At 53.0% G+C, this 19,632-nt stretch overlaps 1 protein-coding gene across 1 annotated transcript in view; it reads left to right on the forward strand.

The window, feature by feature from the left end:
* Window positions 1-18,980, forward strand: part of RFX8 (regulatory factor X8) — a gene marked incomplete at both ends in the record, with an annotated part of 59,480 nt that extends 40,500 nt beyond the window's left edge. Inside the window, 8 exon segments of the mRNA XM_081156447.1 lie at window positions 101-214; window positions 1,491-1,641; window positions 3,772-3,830; window positions 6,705-6,843; window positions 9,109-9,203; window positions 12,285-12,399; window positions 14,459-14,775; window positions 18,804-18,980. Coding sequence (XP_081012573.1) covers window positions 101-214; window positions 1,491-1,641; window positions 3,772-3,830; window positions 6,705-6,843; window positions 9,109-9,203; window positions 12,285-12,399; window positions 14,459-14,775; window positions 18,804-18,980 — 1,167 coding nt within the window.
* Window positions 18,981-19,632: the final 652 nt, after the last annotated feature.

Here is a 19,632-nt window from a genome sequence, read left to right on the forward strand (position 1 = left end):
TCACCCCACTATCACTTGGGGCTGGTTAGGTATCTATGGGGGATTAGTCTCACCAGGCACAAAGTGAGTTTTCAGAGATCTGTCCGGTTCCTTACCTCAGGTGGAGGACTTGCTTACTTCCTTCTGGAAATCTCTGCCGCAAGACACAGTTGTGCTCATGTCATTGCCTGAAGTGTGCCAGCTTTTTAAATGCTATGATGTCCAGATGTACAAGGTAAGAAGATGTTCCTTTAGTTGCCGGTTTGACCCTTCCCAGAAGTTGGTCCAGATGCAGGGTTAGGACCACAGCCCTTCCTCCCTGCAGCTCCATGATGTCAGGCCTCTGAGGGGTGACCAGTGGGGCTGATGGGTCACAAGCTGTGGTCCTTTCCTGACACTCAGCTTTCGTTTTGAACCAGTGAGAGTCTGTACTACCTCATGTAAAGAAAAGCTAATACACATGGTAGCCTATGGCTTCAGTGACCAGGGAACCCCAAACTGAGCCAAAGTTCTTTCTCTGGGAATTTCAGCAAAAGAAGACTTTTAAAATGAGTAATTAAAAATCTAAAGAACAAAATAAACTCATGAACAAAACAGATCCAGAGACATAGAAGCATGGAACAGACTGAGGGATCTCAGAGGGCAGGCGGGGTGGGTGGGTGGGTAAAGATTAACCTAAGAACTTATATGTTTATATGCATAACCCATGGACACAGACAATAAGTGTGGGGAAGGCCTGGGGCGGGGGGTGGGGGTGGGGCAGAAGGGGTCAATGGGGGAAAAAAGGGGGACATCTGTAATATTTTCAACAATGAAGATAAATTTTAAAAAATGAGTAATTGGAATAATTGCTTTGAAATATGCATAACTGCCAAGGGGTTTGTTTCTTTGTTTTTAAACTATCTCTAGAGTGATTATTATAGTTCGGGGGTCAGTTATATTTTCTCTACAGTTTCTGTGGTGAAAATCTGTTGTTTTTTTAAGCTGGTTATGAACTTATTTTTTAATCTTCACCAGAGGATATGTTTTTATTGATTTTTAGAGCGAGAGGAAGGGATCGAACTCACAACCTGGGTATGTGCCCTGACCGGGAATCGAACCCACCACATTTTGGCCTACTGGCTGATGCTCCAGCCAACTGAGCCATCGGGCCAAGGCCACTTTTTATTCTATTTTTTTAGGAAACAATCTTGTGCTTCTAAGTTTTTAACACAAAGGATGAAAACCAGCCCCTGGGTTCAGCTGTTAAAATATTTTGCTTTAACCCACCTAGTGTTGGCCAGTATAGAGTTTTTTTAATTTTTGGATCAGTTATCAATATTTTAAGCTCTTTGAAAAAATTCAGAGTCTTTTCCTGCACAGTGGGCTGTTTCAGGGGCTGCATGGTGGCTGCCCTCTTGGACCAGGTGGGACCTTCTCTCTGAGCTTGTGGCGCATGTGACCTTTGGCTGCTGGTAACCAGCGGACCCCGGCACTGGCTGGCAGTCACTCCCTCTCCACACTTCTCTTAGGGAATTGAGGATGTCCTCCTTAAAGATTTTCTGGAAGATGTTTCTATTCAGTACCTGAAAGCTGTCCGGTTATTCAGTAAGAAGTTTAAGCTGTGGCTACTGAATGCCTTGGAAGGTTTTCCAGCCCTCTTACAGATCTCCAAACTCAAAGGTAGGCTTCCGTGGGGAATAAATAAGCTCCGGGGGTAGATTCAGAGCCTGACTTTGAGACGGAGCAGGACTCCTGGCTGTGTAATGCTCTTCTCCCTCAAGCAGGATGCAACCCTGCTCAGACCTTGGGCTTGCTTTCCAGTGCCCACGGTGCATTCCTGTGCAGGTCCACCCCAGCCTTTACCCGTTCCCCTAATGAATAATAACAAGGAATCTGGGCAGGTCAAGGGGTGGAGATGTAGAAAAGAAGCCTGACTGCCGTTAAGGTAGGGAGAGCCTGCTGGTGCAGCCAGGCCGCCCCCTGCACACCACTCCTCTTCCACCAGCTCCCCGGGCAGCCCGCAGTCCTCACTCCTTGCCCCTCAAGCAGGGCTGACCAGGGCTCAGGCACCAACATCCTTCCTCCTCTCTGTGCTCTATGACCTCCCAGAAAGCCTTCAAAGAACAGATTTCTCCTTAGAAAGTCCTCCCACATCCTTCCCTTTCTCATACCTGTGGGGCCACCAGGGTGCTGGCAGCTTCTCAGTGCCTTCTCCCTCCTGACTTTCTAGAATACTTTTCTTTCTGTCTGGCTGCCCGGCTATGGTCCCTGAAACAACTTTCACTAGGCCACCTGTCCATTTAAGGCCAACCAGGGCTTCCAACCTGCAGTGTGGATGCCAAGCCTGTGCTCCTGGAAACAGCCATTTCCTCCTCCTGCCTTTGTGAAGCTTTCCCCCTCATTGCCTAGAGGGGCACCCTCCAGCAGACCCCACCCAGGCCTCTTTTTCTTGGGCCAGCTCAGGGCCACTCCTATCACCAGGCCCTCCCCAGTTACCTCCTTCCTCTTTGCACAGCTTTGCTGGCTTCTCAGAGGGCCCACAGAATAAGGGGCCATGTCTAATTTTCACCCACCACCCCTGTAGCATGACACCTTGGGAATCTTGATCCCAGTTTGACCCACTTGAAAATTTTCACCTGGCCAGGCTGGGCCCATGGGTGCATGTGGTTGCCAGCCAAGAAGGCAGCAGGGTGGGGGCACCGCAGAGAGAAAGTGAGGTCCCACTGTGAGAGAGGAAGAAGCCGCTCCAGCTCCCTGGGGTGATGTTACCACCTGCCCCGACTCGCCTCGGTTTCTGTCCCTCCTCTGGCTTGCTTCTGTAGCTTCCTAGTTTGTTGACCATCCTGCCCCCAACCTCAGTCACATGCCCCTCCAGACCCAGTGATCATTTTAAAACAGTGATTTGATCAATTAAAACCTTCCATAAACCCGCCCCCTGAAGGGCCGGCTCTTCTTCATTCATTGTGCAAAGTCGTTCACCGCTGGCCTCCAGCCCCATTCCCCAAGGGGCTCCTACTGGTGACCCTCTGCAGCACAAGGCTGGTTGTCCCCAAAGAGGCCATTCCTGCTGCTTTCCCTGCCCGTCCCCCGGCTGACTCTTAACTTACACGTTCAAGCCCAGATTGAATGTCACCTTCTCAGTCAATTCTCTCCGACACCATCTTCCAGATAGGCTGGCCCCTCCCCTTCTCCTTTCCCCTTCCTCCCAGCCTACACAGGGCGGGGGTGGGGGACTGACAGACACACACACTTACCTGCAGCTGGCAAGTCGTTTGCACATCTGGTGGCCCATCCTCAGAGGGTGAACCCCTTGAGGGTGGAAGCTGCCCTCCTTTCGTCCAACAATTCAGCAAACAGCCAGCAAACATCTGTGGGGCAGACACTACAAGTGTCCCATAGAAATCTTTGTCACATGACAAAATTAATACATTCAAGACTAGAGCACCTTCCTCTCTGTTTTCTCTTTTCACCCTTTATTGTCCTGTGGTCATTTTCTGAGGCAGTCCCCGTAGAAATGAGAAAGTTCGGGGCCTCGGTGTCCAGGCAAAAATCCCAACTCTTTAAGCAGGCATGGCAGATGCTGGGATTACATAATTTTTCTGGGATGGTTGTGAACTACTTTAGTCAAATTCCCCTGCCGAAATCTCCTAGGCACCTGGGAAAGAGCCAGTGGGCAGGGGGAAGACCAGGAGCGTGGAGGCCTCCCTGTGTGAAGGCGGCCGAGGCACGCGTCTTGTTCTTCCTGCGACCCCACAGAAGGACGCGGCGCTGTGGTATCAGTAACGGCCATGTATTTATTGTTCTTAACAGAAGTTACTGTGTTTGTGAAAAGACTAAGAAGAAAGACATACCTTTCCAACATGGCAAAGGTAGGTTTCTGCCGACCAGACAGGAGGGAACAGAGCAGTTTTCTGAAGTGAAAACTGAAAGCTGCAAGTCTGTCCTCAGAGCAGGGAGGCTGCTGCCTCCACCCAGAGGGCAGCCGGGAGGACCTCCTGGCCCCTGGCTGGGCTGCCCGCTGGGCCCGACATGCAGCCAGAGCCCACCCTCGCCTCCCTCCTCAGGGGGCCCTTCACCAGCTCTCGCTCAGGACAGAAAGCAGGGTGAGCGGCCACCGTTCTAAAGTGTCAGAGGCAGACCCCACGGGGCAGCCAGGGCAGCCAGCGTCAGAAGTGACAGGGCACCGTAGCAGAGCCTAGAACAGACAGAGCCCCTCCCATTGCGCATGGCCCCTGGGCGCTCTGTCCCTGCTGCTGGGTGCCTCCCCTGGGGTGATTATGTTACTCAGTGTTAGAGGAAGGCAGAGGAGAAGGCGTTAGATGCTGGAGGTGGGCCACTCAGGAATCTGCTCGGAAATCCCGTGGGCGTCCGGTCAGGACAGAGTCAGGGACTGTCACCCTGTTCCAAACCCGTCCAAGCTCAGAGGGGCTCAGCTGAGCCTCCCGTTTAACTGCCTCCATTCCTGACTGGATCAGCTGCTGATGGCCCTGCGGCAGCCCAGCCCAGCTCAGGTGGCCAGCTCGGATCCATCTTCATACTTTCTATCACTTGGGGAAATTTACTGAATGCCACAGGCGCCCTTGCTTTATCCTTTGCAAAACGGAGGTGGCTCCAGGGGTGTGAGGACAACCTACAGACGCTGGAAATGTAGGGGACTGGGTTGTCCCCAGTGGACAACTGATAATATCAGCTCCCAGGGGCTATATTCACTGTCCAAGCCTCCCGAGAGGAGAGGACAGAGACAGCTTCTGAAGCCCAGCAGCCACCCCCAATTGGTCAGCACTGTGGCTCCTTTAGAGCCGCACTCTCCTCCCAGACCCTCCCTCCCTGTTTTCCCCAGGAGAGCAATTTAGGCTCGTGGAGTGAGTGCAGTGCAGTGGAGTGGAGTCGAGTGGAGTGAGAGGAGTGAGTGCAGTGGAGTGGAGTGGAGTGGAGGGAGTGGAGTGGGTGCAGTGGGTGCAGTGCAGTGGAGTGGAGTGGAGTGGAGGGAGTGGAGTGGGTGCAGTGGAGTGGAGTGGAGTGGGTGCAGTGGGTGCAGTGGAGTGGAGTGGAGTGAGTGCAGTGGGTGCAGTGGAGTGGAGTGAGTGGAGTGAGTGCAGTGGGTGCAGTGGAGTGGAGTGGGTGCAGTGGAGTGGAGTGAGTGGAGTGGGTGCAGTGGAGTGGAGTGGAGTGGGTGCAGTGGGTGCAGTGGAGTGGAGTGAGTGGAGTGGGTGCAGTGCAGTGCAGTGGAGTGGGTGCAGTGGAGTGGAGTGAGTGGAGTGGGTGCAGTGGAGTGGAGTGGGTGCAGTGGGTGCAGTGGAGTGGAGTGGAGTGAGTGGAGTGGGTGCAGTGGAGTGGAGTGGAGTGAGTGGAGTGGGTGCAGTGGAGTGGAGTGGAGTGGGTGCAGTGGGTGCAGTGGAGTGGAGTGGAGTGAGTGCAGTGGGTGCAGTGGAGTGGAGTGAGTGGAGTGAGTGCAGTGGGTGCAGTGGAGTGGAGTGAGTGGAGTGGGTGCAGTGGGTGCAGTGGAGTGGAGTGAGTGGAGTGGGTGCAGTGGGTGCAGTGGAGTGGAGTGGAGTGGGTGCAGTGGGTGCAGTGGAGTGGGTGCAGTGGAGTGGAGTGGGTGCAGTGGAGTGGAGTGAGTGGAGTGGGTGCAGTGGAGTGGAGTGGAGTGGGTGCAGTGGGTGCAGTGGAGTGGGTGCAGTGGAGTGGAGTGGAGTGGGTGCAGTGCAGTGCAGTGGAGTGGGTGCAGTGGAGTGGAGTGAGTGGAGTGGGTGCAGTGGAGTGGAGTGGAGTGGGTGCAGTGGGTGCAGTGGAGTGGAGTGGAGTGAGTGGAGTGGGTGCAGTGGAGTGGAGTGGAGTGAGTGGAGTGGGTGCAGTGGAGTGGAGTGGAGTGGGTGCAGTGGGTGCAGTGGAGTGGAGTGGAGTGAGTGCAGTGGGTGCAGTGGAGTGGAGTGAGTGGAGTGAGTGCAGTGGGTGCAGTGGAGTGGAGTGAGTGGAGTGGGTGCAGTGGGTGCAGTGGAGTGGAGTGGAGTGGGTGCAGTGGGTGCAGTGGAGTGGAGTGGAGTGGGTGCAGTGGGTGCAGTGCAGTGGAGTGGAGTGGGTGCAGTGGAGTGGAGTGGAGTGGGTGCAGTGGGTGCAGTGCAGTGGAGTGGAGTGGGTGCAGTGGAGTGGAGTGAGTGGAGTGGGTGCAGTGGAGTGGAGTGGGTGCAGTGGGTGCAGTGGAGTGAGTGGAGTGGGTGCAGTGGAGTGGAGTGGGTGCAGTGGGTGCAGTGGAGTGAGTGGAGTGGGTGCAGTGGAGTGGAGTGGGTGCAGTGGGTGCAGTGGAGTGAGTGGAGTGGGTGCAGTGCAGTGGGTGCAGTGGGTGCAGTGGAGTGAGTGCAGTGGAGTGGAGTGAGTGGAGTGGGTGCAGTGGAGTGGAGTGGGTGCAGTGGGTGCAGTGGGTGCAGTGGGTGCAGTGGAGTGGAGTGGAGTGAGTGGAGTGGGTGCAGTCCAGGCAGAGGAAGAGCTGCAGGGCTCTGAGAGCCTTAAGCTCACCTGCCTAGGAGCAGAAGCATTCTAAGTGCTGCTTTTCAGGAAGGCAGCTCTAGAATGTGTGAGATTCGCACATTTTAGTTGTCCCTGAGGATTCTATTTTAATGGGTAATACCCAAATCCACTTTTCTTTCTTCTCAACAACAAAAACATCTTGCTAATTTGGAGAGGGGGTTAAGCCAAAGTAAAATGACAAGATTTAATGAAGTTTTATGCTTCCCCCTTATACTTAGACTATGAGAATGGTTTTGGAAAATAACAGGAGAGTCAACACTCTGAAGTCAGACCTGCTGGCCATCGTGAAGGTTCCTAAGAAAGCCCAGACAGGCACCCCGAGCAGCACGGATGACCCAGAAAGCGCAGAGATGAAATGTAACCTTCCTTCCTCTTTTTTGGAGTGTGTGGCATATATTTGGGGCTGGCATAGCCTACACTAATTTAGGAATTTCTTAGTAGAGGTAGAACACAATGTACTCATTGATATTGTGATTTATCTGCTCTTGCAGGGGGTGAGAAATGCTCCAGAGTGTCCCCAAGTGTCCACCCAGAAGTCAGTGCTAACACACGTTTGTTGAGTGAATAAATGAGCAGATGAGTGGTACTGCTTGATAAGGATTGTTTCTGGAAATCAGCCTGGGGCCTCTTTTTGGGGGGCAAGGGCTGCACCAATCTTGTACTTGCGGAGTCCACAGTGTCACTTCTCTCCTGTCTGAGTTGGATTGAGTCAGCTCTCTGCTCAGCAGATTCCGCTGGCACTGCTGTTAGCATCAGCAAGAATTCTTTTTAACAGTGCAAACCATTGTACTTCTACTGTATTTCACTACTTTCCAAACAAGTGATATGAAGCATGTGGATATTCTTGCCCTTTACTACCTGATAATTGTCATTATTTTTCAAAACCAAAAAAATATCTCTTCCACAAAGAGCTCCACAAGCTGGCTGACAGTGTTGTTGCATCCCTGGGGCAGGGCGGGGCGGGGGCACAGGACAACCTGAGAGCTGTTTCAGGAGAGAGCTGCAGAATGTTGACGCCCCTTCCCCAGACTCCAGACCAACCTCTAGGCCTTTGTCTGAGGGTTGCTGAGAGGGGGACATGGGGACTATGCTCCCATTTCTGCCCTTTCCAGATATGCCTGCCAGAATGCCCCCGGAAGGTCTAGCAGCTTCTTCCTGTGGGCCGAGCCTTGCCCTGGGACACTCAGCTGCGCCTAAACTGCCTCCCCAGTACCTGTGGGCTCCTTCAAGTGTCAGCTGCATCTTACGCATCTTTGTCCACCCAACACAGTGCTGGTTCATGGGAGCATTTCAGTATTTCATGAGCTGATAGACACAGGGGTTCAGCAAAGCATGCAAGCACCACAAATTACCCTGTTGTCTTTCTTTGATCTTGAAATAAGGCTGACTTTGGTCGATTGTACCAGTTATTGAAATACTGAAATAGGTCCATTCTTGTTGGTAAGCAGCTTCTGCTCACCTGTTCCCTTCCCACCCCACCTCCTGTCCCTCGATTATCTCCCCTGCTTCTGTCACTATCCCAAATCCCAGCTCCTCTCCTAGATATTACCCTGTGGACCAAACCAGCAACGAAAAGGTGAGCACCTAAGCGAGCAGGTTTCAAAGCTATGGAGAGCAATGCCTATTAGTAGGAACCCAAAGGACACCCTCCTGGGCTACTGGCTTCCCCAGAAATACCAGGTGGTTGCCCAAACCCTGTTCTTGCCCTCAGGGAGGGCATGAGGCCTCTCTCCTAGGTTTCTGCCAGGATGCCCACCAGCCTGCCCAAAGCTCCTGTGTGCCTGTTGGCATCCTTGGGTGTCCTTCCAAGAGGACACAGAGCCAGCAGGGAGCCTGGCGTGCTGGTAGCCACTGCTGACACATGGCAGGCAAACGTGAAGGGTGTTCCTGGGAGATCTGTCAGGTGAACAATGACAGAACCTCGGCCGGGGCCAAGGAGACCGACTGGGTTTTCTAAACTCTTCTGGGACCCTGCGGCACCCAAAGGTGGGAAGGTCACAGGCTGGCTCATTGGTTCCAGTGCTGCCCATGCAGGTGGAGGGTTCAGGTCCCCATGTCACACATGCCCCGTCTCCACCCCTCCTGTCTGCACTGAGTCTGTAACCCCAGAAGGCACTGAATAAACTGCTCCTTTAATGAAAATGACAAGGATAGGCGAGGTCATGTCTGTATCATGCAATGAGCTCATCTGAAGCCAGCTCTGTGTAATTAATTACAAGGTGTAGTTATTATTTCGAAATATCTCTTTCCAATTCAACAAGTGGCAGAGGTGGTTCCTAGGAGGCAAGACCATACAACTCTGAGCTGTGTGGCCACAGAGGTGACAAATCTGGACTTAGAATGCAAGCTGTGTGTGCAGACTGAGAGCGCAGCCTCTGGGAGTGCTTTTGAACTATTGCGCAGATGGTGTTCCTGGTTACCTGGTACACAAATGCCTACAGCAAAATTCGGTTGCATTGCTGGAAAACTTTTTTTTTAACAACAGTACTAATGGCCTTTATTGGCTGCAACAGGGAGTGGAAAAGGGAGGGATACGACAGCTCCGGCTCCTGGGGCCGCTTCACAGACTGTGGCTGCCTCCAAAAGGCTAGCAATCTTTTTGTTTGTTTTGTTTCTTCATAGGTTTAAGCAGTTTAATTTCTTTGCTGGGGACATCGACAGACCTCCACGTATTCCTGAATTGTCTGTCTTCAAATCTCCAAACATTTGTCTTCCAGGTACAAAACCATATTTTTTTAAAGGGAAGAAGTAGGTGTTGGTCATTCTAGCTACACAACAGCACCAAGTGCCCTTGACCTGGTGGAATGAGAAAGATTATTCTCTGGCCAGAAATGTGCCAAGGCTGGTGTGGGTGTTAAGGGCAGGGAAGTGTCTCACTCCCGTAGCAAGTGGGAGTCAGAGGCTGGCACATCAGGCAGGTGTGTGTGCAGGGGGGCGCACGTGTGCGTGGTGAGCATGTGAGCTCAGGTGTGTGTGTGCAGTGAGCCTGTATATGCAGGTGAGGGTAAGTGAGCGTGTGCGTGGGGACCATGGGTGAGTGTGTGCGCCATGGAGAGCGAAGGAGGGGCAGCGGTTTCCTCTGTCTGGGAGAACAGTACTCGTTTGTGTATTTTGCAGAAACATCCCAGTAAAGCATCAGGCTCGATTTTGCAAAATCAAAGATGAATTGGTGTTGAACGTGGGTGGATTTGGTCCTTCTGAAAGGCTAGCAATCTTTTGCTCCTTCGGGGGCTATTTCAACAGGGCCCTTCGGCTCAGTTGTCAGCACCATCTGCCTCAGCAGTCACACTTCCTGAGCTGACAATGCCATCAGAGAAAACCACAGCGCCCTCCGCCCAGTGGGCCCATGGGGGCGCGGGGGGAGCTGAGGCTGTGCATGGAAATGTAGACCAGAGCCAGGCAGCCCAGGCAGGAAGGCAGTTCTGAAGGGCCCTGGGGGGGGGGGGTTAAATGGGACGGGAAGGGTAGATAAGATGAAAATAACATAAAAGGATGCGTCCGAGAAAGAAGGCCCCGGGCAGAGTGGGCATGTGGAGCATGGGGGACCGTGAGGGTCAGAAGAGGGCATCTGGAGCAGAGCAGATGCTTGGAGGTGGCGCTGGGAACGGGACTTGGGGGGTTTCTCCTTCAGGCCTCGGTCACACTTCTCTCTCTCCCCTTCACTCCCCACCTGGCCTTGTCTGCATCTCTGTCCTCCCAGGGGAAGAGAAAGGGCTGAGGTAATAACCGGGCTCATTCCCAAAGACTGGGGGGGGCCCGTGGGGTCGCAAACCTCATCGAGACGGACCACAGAGCTCCGCAGGAAGGAGCCTGTGCCCAGGCTTTGCTTCAGGAAGATCGTCACCGCAGGTCTGAATGGTGCCCTTGCCCGGTGCGGAATTGGCAAAGGTTCTCTGGCACCGAGGCGATGTGCCTGCTCGTCACTGGACAGGCTGTCCCCGAGCGTAGCTTCGCTCCTCACTCAGCCGCTACCTTTCACCACGCTGAGCCCGAGACCCTCCAGAGCAGCCCTCCCTGGAAGCAGCCAACAGGCCGAGCTCCATTTAAACCGTGTAACGCCACGTGCCTCCCAAGCCTCCATCATCATATATTCAGCCTTTACCAAGGGGCATGTTAGAAAAATGGTGTCTCCTCACTGCACGCCTTTGAAGGGCTTGTTTTTGTAAAACAGGTTGGCTGATAAAAAAAAAACAACAAAAAAACACCACAGGCTACTGTCAATAAAATATTCAGACAGTTGAGATGTAAAACCTTGGGCTTGTCAGAGGTGGCTCATGGCTCAGTGTTGGCACCTGGCAGCAGCCAGCAGGGGAAGTGCCCAGCCGTGCCCTGTGCCCCACTCTCCCGGGTCCCACGCAGTCGGGCCCACGGGAATTTCTAGGTGTAGGAGCCGGGAGAGCCACACCGGTGGTGAGCGGAGGAAGGCTTGGTGTTTGTGCTTCATGTCAAACATTCGTGCGGAGAGTGCCAGCCACCCGGAGCTACTTCTCCGGGTTTCTGGAGGGTGTCCTGGGCTTGTTGACCACCACGGTTCCCTCCAGGAGCTCCGTTTGGGGTGATCAGAAGCACCGGCCCACGTGGTCAGAGTGGTGGGGAGGCTGCTGCTGCTGAGGAAGTTCAAGGCGCCCAGAGCTCAGGACAAGCCTTCAGTATGTGGGGGGGGGGGGGGGGGGGGGTTCAGTGGGGCCAGAAGGGAAGAGGAGGGAAGATGAGAAGGGACATGTCCCCATGCTCAGCCAGCCGCTCCATCTCTCCTTCGGAGACTCGGGCTGAGCCAGTGGGTGGTCCACACGCATATGATGAGACTTAGGGGGGCTTCGAGGCCACTCATCCCAACATGTGCCTGTGAAATTAATACGACTCCATTGCTTGTAATTCATTCACAGAGTGGCCCAAGGCTACTCTCACTCTCCATGGAGTTTCTTTGTCTGTCTGTAGAAGCCTCTCGCTGGTGCCGGGCTGGTTCCACTCAGGCTGTCAGATGGCCTCGGCTCTGCCAGACACACAAGTAGACCCTCCAGTCCTCAGATAAGTGACGCGGTGCGGCGGCCAGCCCTGTGCTTCCAGAGCCAGCACCGCTCCTTTTCATGGGCAGGGGTCCTGCATCCCTGTTCCAGTGTCAGGCTTGGCAGAGGTCGAGCACCCACCCACCCCCTTCACCGCAGCGGCCAGCTGGACTTCGGTGAGGCTGTCCCTGAAGTATTTCTTTGTCACACTTCACAAGTGACCGTGTTCTAAAACTTGGGTGTTGTTTTAAAAAAAGGAAAAGGGCTCTTCCCCTGGCCGCGGAGTTACGCGGGGCCCTGGGAGGGAGGCCCTGCTGCCCCCGGGCTGCCCTGGACGGTCAGGCCGCTCCCCCGGAGCCCAGGCGCCCGGTCGGCGTCAGGCCGGCGGAGGCCCTTTGTGCTGGACACCAAAGCCACCTAAGTCCGGTCGGCTCAAGGAGCCAGGGGAACAGCAGGCCGGTGCCGTGGAGACAGGGCTGGCTGTGGCCGTGCGGCGGCCGAGGCCTAGGGCAGGGCCTCCGGCCAAGGAGGTCGCGGAGGAGCGCTTCACACGCAGGGGCGCACCGTGCCCTCGGCTTCCTTCTCGGAGAGAAAGAGAAGGGAAGGAGGCCGGCTTCTCAGGTGCTGCCCTGGAGGCGGCCTAGAGGAGAGGGGCTGCCCTGTGCTCCCCTCCTTCCCGCTTCCTCTTCTCGCCTGACTCTCGAAAGGCCTGACTGGTGTGCGCATTTGAAAACCTGCTCCTCATTTTGTCATAAAACCCAGATTTTTTTTTTTCTCACAAAAATGCAACAGCCGAGCAGAAGCAGAGAGGAGTTCGTGCGGCTGGCTGCCGGCTTCCAGCTGAACTGGAACTTCGCCCTCACGGCCGTGAGCAGGGCCATGACCCTGCGCCACAGAGACAGCTTCGGTGAGTGCGACCGACCCCGCACTCTGCCCGCGGGAACCCCTCACAGGGCTGGGGGGCCCAGCCAGCCTCCTGCAGCCTTTCTATGGAAAGTGCAACGTAGGCACAAAACTGGAGCCGCTTTCCAAAGTGGCAACGGGAGCGGCCACCACACCGTCCAACTGCACTCGCTTCCCGCTCCTCACCGTTGGGTGCCGGAAGCATCCCCTTGTCTTTGAATTTGTGCTTTGGGACATTTTGAGAAAAGCACCAAGTGAGACAAGTCACACGGAGAAAAAAATGAGTTCTCGGGGGCACCCATATATGACTTTCAGGAGTAACGGGACAGTCACCCGTGCGTGCAGATGGCGGAGAGAGTGAAGCAGTATCCATCCTGCGAGCTTCCTGGTGGCACAGACGGTCTTTCTTTGTCGAAGGTCGCGCCTGTCCCCTCCGTGGCGCAGACGCGGCAGAACAGAGTTGAGGGAAGGGCAGCTCACCAGAGCCCTCCAACCCCACGGAAAGGATGAGTCATCGCGACAGACGCTGACTGTGTCCCCGAAAAGCCCAGGCACCTTCCTGGGCCCCGGGCGTGGAGCAGTGGAGGACAGGCCAAGCCTTTGCCACAGTGAGCTCGCCCACTAACCAGGGCGAGGAGCCCCGCTCCAAGGGCGGCCCGACGCCCCCCAGGGGGCAGGGGGGCAGGGAGGACGAGACAAACCCTGCTCTGGGTCACTTTCGCAAACACTCTGCAGCTCTTTCAAGGGTGGCCGCTTACGGAGACAACCGTTTGTCTGTCGTGAGACCTCCCCTTCCGTGGGTCCAAATGGCTGCTGTGCGCCAGAGCCCTTCCGGGCTAACGCGGGAGCAGACTCCTGCGGCCACGGGAGCGGCCGGTCCCGCACGGCCGCTCTTGCTGCTGCCCCCGGGAAGTGACGGTGTTAACGCCGGCGTCTTCCTCATCGCGTGGACCCTGGCTCCCGAGGCTAAACGCCAGGGGCTCTAGGTCAGGCTCATTCCAGACCAGGCCATGCCTTCCCCCAGCCCGCGTCTGTCACCACAGGGCCAGCAAGGAGCCACATGCAGTAACGGGCTTTGAAACGGGCAAAAAGGCTCAGCCCCCTCTGAGCGTCTCCGCCTGTCGGCCTTAGAGCTGCTTTACAGCTCTGAGCCTTGTGTCAAACTGATGTCCCCCCAGAGACGCAAGCTGGTGCCAGCGGATGCAACTGATTACCACCCTCTCGCACCTGTTTGTAACTTGATGCCAGCGTTCTCTGCTGTCTATATACGTTTGGTACTTTGAATTCTTCTTTGAACTGTTTGCAACAACTTACCAGTTCCCTCATTCATTCATGAGTTACACATCTTTGACACGGTTCATTTTATATCTGTATAAGATTTGTGCTTTTCCCTGAATTAAAAAATTATTTTTTAAGCATTGCACTAGGCCAGATCTGCCCCTCTGCTTCTCAGCTGAACATTAATTATTCTTTTTTTTGGAAGACCAAAGGCCTTAGGATCTAGAGCAGTCAGCTGAGGCAGCGAGCCCTCCTGCCTCTCCTTGTGACAGTCCTTGCAGGCCCACGTGGGAGAACGTCTGCTGCTGAGCACCAGCCACCTTCCCTCACCCACGGCCCCAGCGGGAGATGCAGCCACACAGCGCAGCAGGGAAAGGGCTGCATTTCGAGCATCACAGATGGCAATGGCAGCAGGACCCCTCTGCGCCCTGCCTGCGCCTCCCCTGCCACCCTCTCCCTGCTTCCCCTTGCGCCAACCACAGGAGGCTGAAGGGCACGTTCTGCTGTTCTGAGAGTGGCACCCATTTCTCTGTAGGATTTGCTTTTCCCCCATCTCACACCAGATGGGTTTTAAGTTCCCTTCTGTGGCTCGGGCTAGTTAGCTCTCTGTGCTTTCTGTCCAGAAGTCACCTTGCTGGGGTGACGTCCTGCCCAGGACCCCAGGACAAGCTATGGGAGTGAGGCTCTAGTGGACGGGAGTTAAAAGCCCCAGGAAGTTGTTAGTTTCACGGTGATCTGTCTACTTGTCTACCGAGTTACTCACTTTGGTTGTTATTTAAATGTAGGGTCCTGGCATCTGTTTCACCTGCTGCTTTTGGAATACGTTACTCATATTCTGCAGTCATGCCTAGAAGAGGAAGCGGAGGAAAACGGCGGGGGAGAGTTCAAGGGGATGCCTCCAGAGCACCAGGCTCCTGTCCAGCCAGACCAGGCCCCTTGCCAACCTCCAGATTCTTCACCCTCTCAGGAACGTGAAAGCCCGAGCGCAGATCCCCCCCGGGCGATGCTGGAACACGTGAGCCAGAGCCAGTGTCCCGTGGGAGTGAGCAGCGTGCTCCTCAGGGTCCTGGGCTTCCTGGTGGACACTGCCACGGGCAATAAGGTACAGATGCCAGGTGCCAACTCCTGGCCAGTTTTTCAAGGGCAATAAGAACCACCAGGTGGTTAGGAAACCCATAAAGACCCATTGTCCAAATGAGTGATCTTTGCGTTAGGTGGTTTTGACAGGAGTGATTTTAATAGCTTACCTGTTGATCTCTGCTTGGCTCAGTTTGGGGTGCATTATTGTGAGCCTGGCATGACTGAAGTGTGGAATATGTGCATGGCCTGGGCCTTGCCTTCCCAGAGCTTCCCTGACATGGTCGGGCTGACTGAGAAGGAAATCGCATGGGAGCTGCACTGAAAAGGCCTCTGGTACCAACAAAGGAAACGTTGGGTAGAATGAACAGAAAGGATTTTGAAAAGATGGAGTTAGGTACATATTGAAAGGTATAAAATTAAGGACTGCTGTTTATTCAACACCTAACATATACCCTTTACATACATTATCTTGAAGCCATGCGATACTACAGAGTGTCTGTTCTGATCATTTTCATGTCAGGGATGAGGAAACAGGCTCAGAGAAGGCAGGTGACTTGATCAGTCATACAGTAAGCAAACTGTGACACAGAGGTTGGAGCTCTGGCCTGCCTGGTCTGCTCCCACAGCACTAGGAGGCGGAGTCATGCCCGAGAAAAGGAGACCGCAGGTTGCCAGGGTCAGAGATCGGGCATTGAATGCCAAAACGGGGAGCCAGACTGATGCAGGAAGCAACCGGAATACTTCCACTGACTGAGGGGAGCAGCTGGTTTACAAAGTCTTGACAATTGTCTTGGTACCAATTTTAAAACTTCTATGCCTATGTTTGGAAGTTTAGCCAGTTTACATAGTATCTCTTCTGGTCCATGAGTTCCCCTTTTGAGTAGATGAGAGGTCCTTAGTAGGAGACCATTAAAGGCAGGGCACTGCCCTTAACTGGGGTTAATAGTGGTCATGGCCATGGGATGCGTCATAGCCTGAAAGTGTTCAAGCCTTATAGTCCTCAAAATAACCAGAACCTTCCAGGGCCCTCTCCTTCCTGAGCAAATGCTCTTTCCAAGTTCTCCAGAGTGCAGAGAACCTGTACATGCCGTTATTGAGCACAACTCTAAAGAACACTGTGCTGGACAAAAATAATATGACCAGGAGCAAAGGAAATGCATCTCTCAGGTTTACTAATTCTCTGTCTGTATTTGGTCTTACTTTGCAATAGCTAATTCACGTATCCGGCTGTCTTCAGTGACCTTGTGCAGTAGATTCAGACATGTGTCTGTAAATAAGAGACTCACCTCTTCTGGGAGTGTTAGTGCGTGTGAAGCAGACTTGATTGAGGAGGCGTGAAAGAGTGAAATACTGACCCCCAAGTCAGGGACCCAATGGGAGAAGGGGTGGGAGTGGGAGGAACTGGGCCTCCTTGGAAGAGGAACAGCTGGCGGCCGTTAAGGCACCACTCACCAGCTGGTGTTTCAGGGCTCTTGGCAGAGAGAGGCCCAGTGAGATCTGAAGAAGGGACTACCTAGTTAATATATGGTGACAGGAGACGATATGACTTTGGGGGGCACACAGAGCAATATACAGATCTTGTAACATAGAAACCCACATCTGAAACCTATATGTTCATATTAACCATTGTCGTCCCAATAAATTTAATTTAAAAAGTAAAAATAAAGTGGGGAAAAAAGAAGAAGGGACTAGTTAGCTGGGCTGTGCCCAGGAGAATGTCCCTCGCTGCCCCCTGACCCCCGGGAGAATATGCCCCATCTTAGCAACAGGGCCCGCAAGGGCTGGCCGGTGGGAAGCTCCTCTGAGTAACTCTGAAACCTTCCGTGCAGCCCTAGCAAGACAAGCATTTGTGCTGGGCTTTCAGCTCCAACAGTGCAGGTCTAGGTCTCTCTGCTCACTGGCTGGAGCAAGAGCTAGGACCTTAGACAATCTGACATGCCCCTTAATCACCAAGGTAACTGGGAATAAACTTTCACCTCTTCGGCCATAGTTGGAAGTGGGTGGAGAGCAGACCCTGACGGGTGTGTACACGGTGGTCCCATGAGATCAGAATGGAGCAGAAAATTTCCGTCACCCAGAATCGTCCTGGCACAGCGCACGCATCCTCACTGGGTGCGGGGATGGTGTGAGCACACCGCTGCGCCGCCAGCTGTAGGAAAGCGCAGCGCACCCACCGCGCCCAGGACGTGATCCTTGCCAGTGAACATACGTGATTGTTACTGGTTTATGTGTTTACCATACTGTGTTTTTATCATTACGTTAGAGTGTACTCTTTCCACTTACAACACTTGTGTGCTATAAGACGGCGCGCCCTGTTACGCGGGCTGCGGCCTCACACAGCGCCTCTCGTCGCAGATTTTCTCTCGTGCCTGGGCTAATCTCACAGTAACACGCTGTACAGCCCCGTGGCCTGGGAGCATTGGGCCAGCCCGCGAGACCTAGCTGTGTGGAAGGCTGCACCGTCTAGGTTTGTGTAAGTGCACTTTATGAGGTTCAATAATGATGAAATTGCCCAACGACAAATTTCTCAGAACGCATCCCTGTAGTTAAGAGGCGCATGACTGTATATTTAATTGGTGGAAACAACAGAGAGGATATTAAAGCTTTGCAAACAGATGAATGTCAGATAAGCCAAGGTACTACACATTAGAGGTTAATTAAGCCTGCTTCGGTTGGTGAATGCCTGCTGAATTAGCCATAATGACCGAATTGGATGCCAAAAAGTTAGGCTCATTTAAATGTCATTCACTGTTCAGCGTCGCCCTCAGCCCATCATCCACCCTCTGAGCCCATTGCGCTCCTCGGCCGAGCAGCATCTGTGCCGGCCGCCTCTTGGGACAATTAGCGCCGTCCTGCACCCGCGGGAAGAGCCGAGGTCAGCACTGACTGCCATGGCCAGCTGTCACTCCTGCATTCTAGCAACGTTCAAATACTAAGACGCCAGGGGGTTTTAAAGTACAGTAAAAAATTACACTGATACTAAGTAAAGAATAGCCTTTTGAGAAATAGAGCACACAATTTTCACTTAGGCCGTGTGGCTCACGGATTAAAGCACAGCAAAAGAATAAAAAAATAAGGACTCCAGATAGAGGGTAAAGGTCAGGACAGGTTTTTTTGAGAAAAGAAAAACATCTTTGCATTGGGTGACGATGGTTATTATCGAACTCACAGAGGAAGGGTGAGAAACGTGCTTTCGAGAGCTTCCGCTCCAGGTCATCTTGCGCACATCTTTGTCAAAACATATTAGAGTGTTGGGGGCTTATTAATGGAATCAGACCAAGAAAATATATATCTATTGGTTTTTTAAAGTAATCAAGTGCAAAGATTTGCCAGTCTTCCCTCGGGCTAAGGGAAGATGGGGTCTTACCCTTGTTAGGACAGGAAGACTTGCTCGGGCAAGTCAGATGGCTTATCTGAGAGCTGGCACCTCAGTTCATTTCAGAATCTGCGACCCTCTCAAAGCCAGCACTACGCAGCTGTGTGTCAATTTAATCGATGATTGTTTTCACAGATCTTTCCGTCCTTACCTCCTGGTATAATTGATGGATGGTGGAGGGAGGGTCTATGTGAGAGCTTCACCCAATCATGTCAGCCCAGAACCAACAAGAATGTGGGATTGGTGTCCGCCTGGAAGGCAGCCAAAGTGATGTGCGCTCCAGCCCTCAGGGCCACACGGAAGCCCATGGATATTTCACGGGCTTCCTCTTGATTTTCACAACGGAGCCCCGCTCTCCCATCTGCAACGGGAGAGTGTTGTTGTTCAATCAGTGTCTCACAAACTGGCAGGCAGGCCCCCGTTCCTTTTCCTAAAGAGTCGGTCCACCTGCTCCCACTCCCCACGGCCTGTCCTGCCCTGTCCAGTCGGGGGGTGAAGATTCCTTCCAGAAAGTCCTCACCAGACCCTGTGTTCCCCTGAGAAATTAGGATCTCCTGTAGCAGAAATAAATCCACAAGCTTCCCAAGGTCGGGTAGGAAAATTCAAGTGGTGAGTCCTGCAGCAGGAAGCAGTGTAACGTTTTATCTTTTGCTTTGAACATTTCCCTCTTGCAGCTCGTCAAGGTATTGTTGGAAGACAAGGCCACCGAAAGCACCGTCAAGCTCAGCCTCCCTGTGGGACAAGAGGCCCTCGTCACCCTAAAAAATGGACAGAAGTTTGTGATTCACATATCAGATGTACCCCAAAGCTCTGAAAATAGTCATTTCAGGGAAAGCAGTGCTAATAAGTAAAGTTATTTATTTGAATAGGACATGAATAAACATAGATTTTGATTCTTAAAAATATATAAAATTTCAAAACTTTTGTATTGATAAGAAAAAAGATTTTATGTACATAAGAGATGTAGCATTGTCTATTTTATATTTATGTGTATTTCAAGGAGTTGATTTTGATGAAATATATAAATTGATTTGGAGAATAATTTTGGCCTCTGTTGCTTCTCTTTTGGGTTTTCCAAGTATTTCTATTTGAGGACTTAGCAGAAGAGAGATCTGAGAGATCGTGTTGGGAGTAAAGAAATGGATATGTTGTGGGCCGTGGGAATAGCAGTGGTGTTAGACGGGTGGGGTCAGACCGGACCTGGGCTCAGCAACCTTGGTACTTGGGTTCTGGCTAGGAAAGAATTCAGAGGCAAGGATCAAACTGTAAGAGAACATTTATTCAGAAAACCACAGAGAGAGAAAAAGTAATTTGTAGAAGAAATGGGCTTAGGAAAGAAGTTATAGAGGCAAAGGAAGGGCCTAGGAGTAAGGGAGCTAATGGTAACACACCTGGGGGGGAGGGGGAAGTGAAAGGTGCCGGTGTCCTCTTGGGAGGGAGAGCGCTGGGTCCTCTGTCCTAAGGGTTCTGAGGGTGGAGATCTTTGGGGAGGTCCCCGGGGAA

Source organism: Miniopterus schreibersii (genome assembly GCF_964146895.1).
Source record: "Miniopterus schreibersii genome assembly, chromosome: 13".
In the NCBI taxonomy this organism is placed as follows: domain Eukaryota; kingdom Metazoa; phylum Chordata; class Mammalia; order Chiroptera; family Miniopteridae; genus Miniopterus; species Miniopterus schreibersii.